At 40.2% G+C, this 10359-nt stretch overlaps 1 protein-coding gene across 1 annotated transcript in view; it reads right to left on the reverse strand.

Moving 5' to 3' along the window:
* Positions 1-9961, reverse strand: part of LOC309572925 (uncharacterized protein) — a gene marked incomplete at both ends in the record, with an annotated part of 58552 nt that extends 48591 nt beyond the window's left edge. The window contains 3 exons of the mRNA XM_082281476.1: positions 2380-2499; positions 3147-3260; positions 9761-9961. Of these exons, the coding sequence (XP_082137602.1) occupies positions 2380-2499; positions 3147-3260; positions 9761-9961 (435 nt within the window). The remainder of the gene's footprint in view (positions 1-2379; positions 2500-3146; positions 3261-9760) is intronic.
* Positions 9962-10359: the final 398 nt, after the last annotated feature.

The following is a 10359-nucleotide window of genomic DNA, read 5'->3' on the forward strand; positions in this document are numbered from 1 at the left end:
ATACAACAGTTCTTGTATGAATTTCCTTTTACAGAAACGAGGATGAAAAGAAAAGGGCCTGTTGCCCAGCTGAATTTTGCCTCCTGATATACAGCTGGGATGCAGCCTAAAGGCACCTGAATCCAAAACAGGGAAATGTTTTTGGATGTCTCACGATAGACACAGGCATTTTCCCCTTGCCTCAGTTTCCCTAAATGACTTTTTTTATACTGAGTCACCTTTTTTACACTGAAGCTTTTTACACTGCTTGCAGATCCTGGTTTGCAACGCTCTTCTATACACTTGGCACCAAAGTTTTGTGCTAAAAATTTTTGAGGAAAAAAAACGCCTTGGTTCTTGAACTACTTGGCTAACTGACAAGTAAGATAAACTAGCAGTGTTCTTTGCCAGGCCAAAGATATTTTTGTCTCACCCCTAAAATACTTTTTCTTTGCAGAGCAAGAAAACTCTTTAAAATTCAAAGCAGGTACACTTTCCAGCAATTTATCTAGAATGAACAGCAGGATACAAACTTCAGGAAGAAAGTTGCTTTCTCACTTATTTTTGAAAGCTGTTTTTTCTCCTCTTGAATGCTGTATTCTGCATTAAGTGAAGGATGATGATACCTCTGCTTTTACCACAGTCAAACAAAGGTTGCCATGGCAAGCAGGCTCAAGAGGCGGAAGAAATATCAGCAAGAGCTGATGTTCATGTCCACCAGAGCTCTGAACTGAAATTTTCTTTCATCTTTTGCCATTTTGAAGTGTCATCTTGCACACAACAACAAAGTGCTTCATATTGACATAGACTTTCAAATGTAATTAAGAGGCAATTTTCACAGGCTCGGTTTTATCCAATAGCACAATAATTACTTGGCATTTATGAACAGAATGACTGGCACTTTCACGCACTCACGTTGTCTTTGCCTCATGCTCTCTGGCTTGGATCATTATTGTTTCAAGAGCAAGACAAGAGGATCTGCAGCCCATATGACTGCATCGTAAGCAGGAACACAGAGCCCACTTTCGATTCTGAAACTGACTGGTTTCTGATGAAAATTATGGGCAATCCAGCACTGTCAGCCTGGAGGGGCAACATTTCCTGCTGACAACAATCAGGCATAATTGCTTGCTTTCACTGGTACAAAATAGATGCTGCTAAGATGCACGAGGGAAGCTTGATTTCTTGAACATAAAGCCCTCCCTAGCAATCGTAATGATAAACATACTAACAGAGCAAGCAGATGAGTAAAGAACTACACTGGAAATACACTGGTGTAGGTACAGCTCCATCTAGGACAATGACAGCATTTCGGTTAAATTCATTCTTGCCTGGGGAGATGTTGGGAAGAATTCACTGGAATATGCTGTAGGCATTTGCAGCTGAGATCAAAGAAAGAAGCCCCCAGTTCTAGCATCTAATTCAGATGTATATTAGAAGCCTGTCATAGGATAAAATGGATTGTGCCCTGGCCTGCAATGACCAGACTCCAGAGATTATCAAAGGAGCACAGAACAATTATTTAAATTTCAATCTTCTTCATAGTAGAGATCTATTTTAGATAGGTTAATAACTGTGACCAGAGCTGCATTTGCAGAATGACCATGTGCTAGTGGAGCCATGGTTGACAAACAATACAGCTTTATTATGCATGCAAGATTGCCCATTAATGATATATTCATTATTGTTCAGGTTATCTGTTCAGACATTGTAAGTTTCATTAAGCAGTCAATATCAAAGTCTGGGGTTTTTTTCCAGTTTGGATATGCCATGTAGTCTCAAAATTGTATCATCTACTGATAGAACTGCTTAGATTCAAATTTTAAGCAGCTCTTCATTTTCTTATAATATTCTGATATTTCCTTTTGTTATGTAAGAAAAACTTGAAATAATTTCAATCTCTTTAGCAAAAATTGATAGACTTTCTACTACATTCTGCTATTTCTATTTATCAAAGTTTATCTCCAGTGTTCTGTGGAAACTGACTGAAGTAAACAATTGCACATGTAAAAGGCAGACTTCCAACCTCAGCTACGAAACATTGCTGTATATTGTTGGTTAGTATGAGCTCAATTCACTGAATAACAAATTAAAGTCTCCATCCTACATTATTCTGATTTGAATATTAAGCCTAAATTTTAAATTGAACTACTAGCAATTCTTCACTGAGAAGTGTTTTAGAAATCAGTTGCTCTAAAAACAAAAGCATTACTTTCATGAATGATCCTGTCCACCTATAGACATTCTCACAGACCATCAGTCTTTCTGAAAATTTGAAAGGAACCCATGTGGCAGCAGAAAAAAAAAAGTATTTCTTTCATTAGTGTCTTAGTATAAAGACTTAACAAAATCATGAATTCACTAACTCAATCCATATTCTTTTTTCATGTCCCCTCTTACCTGAATGACTCCTCCACCTTGGCCATCCTTCCCAGCTAAAAACTCTTCAGGCAAATTAACCATCTTCCCTAGCCAATCCAGCATGACAGTCTCCAGCTCAGTGCAAGCTGGACTTGAAGCCTGTGTTGAAAAACAGGGCAGAGGGAATAATCTCACTAGACCGTGAAGAGAAATCAGATCTACCAGAGGAAGAATAATTCTTTCTCTCCTTCTTTTGACTATAAAGGAAGAGACCAGACTAACGTCACAAGCCAAGTTAGGGACCTGAAGACCATTTTGTGCATGTAGTTTCTAACATTTACTAAAAAAATGTCAAAATAGCCCTTACATAGAACAATGATGATCAAATGTCAAAGCTAGGATTTGCATCTTGCGTATGTTTTTTTAAATCAAATACCAGCCTCTTCTGAGAAGAGTATACCTCACATGAATGTGGGGGTTTAAAGACAATTTTCCATTCATCCAGATGAAAAGAGAAATAACAACACTGGGTGCTAAACAATAGTTATACTTCTTTCTGGATTACCAGTATGTTTGCATTGCTACCACTAATTCTAAATGTTGGTGATTTTTCAAGAACAAAACTTATTCCTGGAATCATTCAGGGTGTCTATGTACAAACCCTTAATTAATCAAAGAAATTTACCTACAAAAATACTCCTGAGACTTCATTGCTATTGATCAATAATTTCATTGTAGAATGTTACTGAAATGCTTAAAATCTTGGCATGGTGAAGCGCCATTACCACACACCAGAGTAAACTCACCCAAGAGAAGCCCACACATCCTATTCCACCACACAACATATCTGCAAGAAGAGCCGGGAAGGAAGAGGCTGCAGGGAAGTAGGCAAAAAAGTACGGACTGTGCCAATGAGTCACCTGTAACAAGGGGAAAATAGCTATTTTTAACTAATAAGGGAAGCAGAAAAAAATTGTCACCAAAAAAAAGGTGAGAGGTTGTGACAAGCCAGCAGTTCTTGACTACCTGGCTGTAACACAGGATCCCATTTTTTAGAAAAACTTACCTTGTTTTTTTCACGATTTTTTATCTATCTTTTACTCAAATTAAAAATAAGTAAGTTGTCACCCCAACCCCCAAACAGCTCCAAAATCAGAGTTCTCCATTTATCTTCCTAGAAGGCAAGGATTGTGTTGGCCATGGCAGCCTGAGCTGCTGTGCAGTACACTGTTCTTAAGCCTCTACCATCAGGGACTCTCTGGTATTTTGTTTTTCCATCTCTGTCCTGCAACTGACATAGGAAGAGTGTCTTCAGTGCAGAATAGGTCCACAGAACTCTTACCCACACTCTCGTGTTATTTGCTAATACTCAGGCACTGAATCTGGCCAAACAGCTCCTCACCACAAAATCCCACGACTCACATAAACAACCCATCCCAGTATACAATACCTTCTGTACAAAATTAAACTCTCATCTCCCTTTAACAAGTTGTGATTTATAGACAATTTCACTTTGTATGTACTAATATGAGAGAACAACATGCATAAATGGTAGTCAATTGTCTTGACAAAGCAATATTTAGAATTGTCTTATGTAACATCCAAGCAATCTTAAGGATCTGTGAGATACTTGATAGTGCTCCACAACTCCAATCTAATAAAATTCAAAAGCAGGAAATGTACAGCCACACTGTAATGTTCAGTGGAAATAATGGGGTATGTGGTATGTTTGGCAAAAACAGCTTTCACATTCAAGATAAAAGTAGAGTTTTTGAAAAAATGCTTCTAGAGCTGTAAGCAAGAATTCAGCAGAATCTATTTAAGATTTTTTTCATGGCTGGAAATCAAGAGGCTGCTGAGTTATTGAAGGCTAGCCTTTTCTTATACCATTTTGTTTCCTTTTTTTTTAATACTGGAATTCTTCTGTTACAACTGGAGGACAGTAAGAGTATACATTCTCTCTTGCCTGTTTCTGTGCTGTGTTGTTCCACATTCCCACCTCTGATGAATTTTACTTTTTACACTGCTCTCTCTCCCAGTCCGTGGTAAGATTTCTGGTTCTGGAGCAATCTCATGGATTTCTGTACCACACTGTTCTGCATGCTGCAAATAATCCCTTTCTTTCCTCTTCTAACCTTCCTCATGCCAACAACCAGCTCTTCTTTAAGGGATGTGGTCCATGTTAAGGGGAAACTGTCTCAACTCTTCACAGAGTGAATTAGGTATAACTTTCCCTGATGCAGTGTACCAATTTCAGATGCCCCCATCTCTTTCACATGAAAACATCTCCTATTCGTTACAATTTCCCACTGTCTAAACTAGCCCTGTATCTGGTATGTTCAAGATTTCATTTTTACTGGTCACTAGATTCAAACCTGTCAAATCAGTTATCCAAAGACAAACCACTGTGAACATTTTCAGCTGTATCTCATATTGGGTCAGGATATCTTTCTTTGCTGTAACAAAGTTTTAGAGCACTTGTGGCAAATGCCTTCCCTTCACAAGTCAGAAAAAAAACCCCAGATGGGTCATGGTGCTTCACAGGTAAACAATAAAATATTCAAGAAGCAATGGTCCCTGCTAGGATCCACATGCACACACTTTCACTGATGTCCATAATGAGCCAGAGCTGCCACTGTTCATCTCCCCAGTTCTAATCCTCTGTGATCTGTAAGACTTGTGACATTCATCTTGGGTTAATCAAGTTAAACTGACTGCTTGCTGGGAGCCATTTGTTTGATGAAACACAGCAGATTCCAGTTGCACCACTCACACAAAGCGAAAAAGCTAAAAGCCCTGTGGCAAGCGCAGCTGCACTTCTTCCTCCTGCCTCCCCTTCCCCCGTCCCTTGAAGCAGCTGTAAAAATCTTTTTTTTCACCATGTTGGAACAGACGCACTTAGTCAGATACTGCAAAAAGCCCGACATAATTGATGCCTGTTTTTTCAGCCCTCTGCTGATAAATAATGATACACAAATGTCTTGGGTTCACTCTAATTACCACTCTAGTGCCTCTCAGAGACATTTTATTTCCAAGATTTCTTCTAAGGATGTCTTTCTCTGGCTTGCTTACTCTAAGCAATAGTCTTCCTTTACCACACACTAAGGATAGGTGCTTCAGCCGAAACTTCATAGATTAATGGATCCAATGTGAGGAAAATTAGCATCTTTAGTACTGCTATTTGCAGTTACACATACACGTGATCATATTCAGCTCTAAAAAAGGAGGAGAACAAAGCAAATCTAAGAGACAAAGGCGACTCTGATTGATATTTTTACATGCAGGTCCTTTCCATGTTGTCTACCTGCTGTGGAGATCAGAGTTCTGCAGTTACTCCCTCTGTCTCTGTGTTAGTATCAGGAACTTACCACCATTATTGTCATTATCATTTGGTGGACTACCCTTTGAAGGTCTACCTTACATTTCACAATAAGTCCTCATAAAGAAGTTTCAACACTCATGAATGCTTGAACCCTGTCCTACAGGGTAAAGATAGCAACAGATACTGCATTATTATTGCTTCACACAATTAATTGATCCCTGATCTTCTGAAGGAACACCATTTTCACATTTTTAGTCATACAATACGGAGCAAATATCTGAACACAACTAACACAGTAAAGGTGTCAGCATGAATGAAACAAGAATCACTTACGGGCCACTAATAGCTTACAGGCAAAACAAGGGTTTATGATATGTCATATTATTTATTCTTTCTGAAGAAGCCCTTTCTGAAGTTCTTCATTTATAAAACGGATATAAGACATTCCCTGGTGAAACAGTGGAAAAATGCTATAGAAGAAAAACACTAGATGTACTTTTAAATTAAATATTATTCTTGTCAGGAAAAACATGGGAAGAAGATTAAGGGAAAATATAACCTGAACAATTAGGGCATAAATATCTTTGCAGACTGGCTGGATAACCTGGTAAGGAGAGCTTTAAACCAGGAATGATAAGGGAAGGGGAGAAAAACCCACAATCAAGGGAGGAAGATGGACCAAGCTGGCAAGCAAAGGGTGAAGGGTAACGTGGACATGAGAGAACCCTAAAAGGAGCTAAGGCTAAAGCAGACCGTTCCCCAATGCACCCACATAAATAAGGAAGTGCTGAGAGGGCAGCATTAGGGCAGGGGCGGGACAGAGGGGCTCACATCTTTTCTGGGAAATCAAGACAAATGGGTGCCTCTCTGAAGCACACCACATGGGGAACAAACAGGAGGAAACAGAAGGCTGTGTGCAAGTACACGGCTGTGATTTCACTGGGATCACAGATATGCTGTGGGATTGCTCGCGTGACTGAAGTGCTGCAGCAGATGAGGACAGGCTCTTCAGGAAGGTCAGACCAGGAAGGTGAGGCAGAAGAGTGGTCCTTTATGCAAGAGAACAGCAGGAATGCACTGGCCTCTGCCTGAGAATGGACGATGAGCCAGTCAAGAACTTGTGAGTCAGGACTGGTGAAGGTCTCAAGATGGGCAACATTTCACCACCTGATGAGAAGAAGCTACAGACCACCTGATGAGAAGAAGCACATGAGTGCACCATTCAGACAGCTGGAAGAAACCTCATGTTCACAAGTCGTAGTCCTCACATCTGCTGGGCAGACAACACAGCAGGACACAATCAGTCCAGGAGGGTTCTGGAGTGCCTGGGAAAAAGTGGAAGAACTGATGAAAATGTTCCCATGGTGTGGGACTGCACATTTACCAACAGAAAAGAATTGGTGAAGGCAGTGTCCTGGGCTGCATCCAAAGCAGCGTAGGCAGCAGGGCAAGGGAGGGGATTCTGCCCCTCTGCTCCACCCTGGTGAGACCCCACCTGCAGTGCTGCATCAGCTCTGGGGTCCTCAGCACAGGGAGGACATGGACCTTGTAGAACGAGTCCAGAGGAAGAACATCAAGATGATCAGAGGAATGGAGCACCTCTCCTGTGAAGAAAGGCTGAGAGAAATGGGATTTCTCAGCCTGGAAAACAGAAGGCTTTGAGGTGATCTAACTGTGGCCTTCCAGTACCTGAAGGGAACCTACAAGAAAGATGGAGAGAGACTCATTTCAAGGGCATGTAGTGATAGGACATGACAGAATGGTTTTAAACTGAGAGTAGCTTTAGATTATATATTTGAAAAAAATTCTTTACTGTGAGGGTGGTGAGGCACTGGAACAGTTGCCCAAAGAGGTTGTGGGTGCTCCATCCCTGGAAGTGTTCAAGGCTAGATCAGATGGAGAATGAAGGGGAAAGGCCAATACTGTTTAAGATCTTAACTATAAACCTCAGTGATGAGACAGAGTGCACCCTCAGCAGTGTTGCTCTGAAGAAATGGACCTGGGGATCCTGGTGGCCAAGCTGAACAGCAGTGTGCCCTGGCAGCAGTGTGACCCAAGATCATCCTGGGCCATGGTAACAAACTGTTGCCAGAAGGTCAAAAGAGGTGATCCTTCCCTTCTATGCAGCAGTGGTAAGGCCACACCTGGAATGCCACATCCAGTTCTGGGCTCTCCAGTACAAGGAACAAAGACATGGTTATACTGGAGTGATTCCAGTGAAAGACCATGAAGATAATTAATTGCTGCATCTGTCATATTACAGGCTGCTGAAAGAGCTGGGGTTGTTCAGCCTGCAGGAAGCTCAGGGGGCATCTTGTTAATGTGCATAAACACCTCATGGGAGGGTGTATAGAAGATGAAGCTGGATTTTTCTCAGAAGTACCCAGTGAGAAGACATCAAGAAATGTGCACGAATCAAAATACAGAAAATTCCACTTAAATGTAAGAAAAAGCTTTATTACTGGGAGGATGATCCAACCTTGGAACAGGACAGCAGAGCTCATCCTTGGAGATATTCATGACCAGTTGGACATAGTCCTGAGCAACCTGCTCAAGCTGACTCAGCACTGAGCAGTGGGGATGGACTAAATGATCTCCAGAGATACCATCCAATCTCTACTGTACGATGACCTCGTGATTCTGTGCTCATGTGAGTCTTCAGAATTGAGTATAAACAAGACAGGTAGAATCAGAGTTACTCTAAGAATTGGGATTTATATTGTGCTCTTTGTGTCATTTCACACCGGTGAAAAAATTTAGGATAGAATATTTTTTTCAGAAGCATCACATTGTAAAAGTAAATTTGTTTGCAGGGCACGCAAATATCAAGAAAAAGTCAATTTAGTTAAGAGGGAACATGACATGTTGATGACATAATTAGAATTCAATGTCTCACTTTCTATTCTCAAATGATTCATCTCTTATTTTCTAAGCCATTATTATTTTATTGAAAGTTTGAAAGTTTGCAAGTGTTCAAAGTGTTTGCTCTTCTACTTCACAGACATTACTGTTTTCCTCCAATGAAAAAGAAAAGGCAATTATACCTATGAGCAGCAATTAAAATATTTGCATGTGTTGGACATAATTCTCTTATCTAATCTGCATTGATTTAATTCTCTTGGATTTAAGACATCATCCACAAACTTTTGAAAAGAGTGCAGAGATTTCAATTGACTTCAGTGGAGCTTTTGCCTGTTAAAGGACAGCAGGGCTGGCTCCAAGGAAAACAAGATAAAGTCATATTGAATATCAAATAATTATATTGGTCAATGAAAAGGAATTGGTATTATACTACACTGACTAAAGACATTTCCAGATTGTGATGTCCACTCCCATCACAATCATATCACCTATCTGCATCTAGAGAAGAAACCCAAAGTGTTTATTGCAGAGATCCAAAGGAGAGATTCCTCATTGACATGTACTAATAATTCAGCCCTCTTCAAGCTTCTTAGAGGCTTTAGGAGACAAGCATATACTTAAAATAAAAAAGGTGTACCATGAGTGGAAGAACAAGAAAGATTCAGGCCTGGACAAATGCCAGATGCTTTGTTCTGCATTGCCTGCCCAGTAGTGATCTATTCAAGGACTAGTATTTAGGCAGTGGCTGTCTGCCTTAAAAGCTACGAGAAGAAATTGACATTTAGGAGAGTAAGTCAACAGAACAAGTATTAGGGAGAATCCTTTCCAGTCAACTCTGTAATAAAAAGAAATCTCCTAAGAGAATGTTAACATTTAAAGATCAGCTTGAAGGAGCCGTTTGGGCACAGCAGACTAATAAAAATACTATTTTGTAAAATATTTACTGTGCTATGAAAGTAGTAAAAATATCACATGAAAGTTATGAACTTTTGCCTTAACCAGTTCAAGGGAGTAAAGGGAGTTATTTCCAAAAGTAAGCTATGCATGAAGGAAAAGAATGATTTAGTTAGATCATATTTAACATGTAAAGCTGACTCCTGCCTTCTAAAAGTTAATCAGTGTGGGTCCTTATCTTGGTAAAGTCTAGCTGCACAGTCTTCAACCCACACTTTCTTTAAGGTCTTTGAAAACCTAAATGCAGTATTGAACAATGCACTACAGTTCCATTTTTCTTACCCCTGGCATAATGATCTTCTCAATGTCTTTAAAGACATCCTCAAAGCTCTCAGGATCCTGGGGTGCACAGTCTGCGATGAGGGGCCTTAGGTATCCTGGTTCCACATCTGGGAAGACCTGTCGTTTTTCTATCTTCTCCAGGTAATCCGCAACATAGTCCACCATCTCCTTCCCTCTCTTGCGGAATTCTGCAGCATCCATGGGTATCAGCACTTAGGTCTTGTTCTCAGAAAAACACTTTAGAAAAGAGGGAAAACCAGTCATTTTTGAAAGAAAATGTTATTAGTTTTAAGCCTGTTATTCAGATGATTTATAGGAAGACTCATATGGCCATGATATAGGTTAGCTTAACACAGATAGACAGTAAGTGTAGCACGGAAGAACAGTAGAAGCACATTGATGAAGATTCAAAATTACACATTTAATCCCTACAGCTGCTGGTTGACACAAGGATGTGGCACTGTTAAGTGGCACATAATCAACTCCCTCCTGCCTTATAAAGAGGTCTAAGACAACAGCCTGCTGTGTGTCTCTATTATAATCAGTAATAACAAACTATAACAATCACAGTTACCACAGTGATCCACTGTGCGGCCCTG

The sequence above is a fragment of the Coloeus monedula genome (assembly GCF_965178545.1).
Source record: "Coloeus monedula genome assembly, chromosome: 1".
Lineage (NCBI taxonomy): Eukaryota > Metazoa > Chordata > Aves > Passeriformes > Corvidae > Coloeus > Coloeus monedula.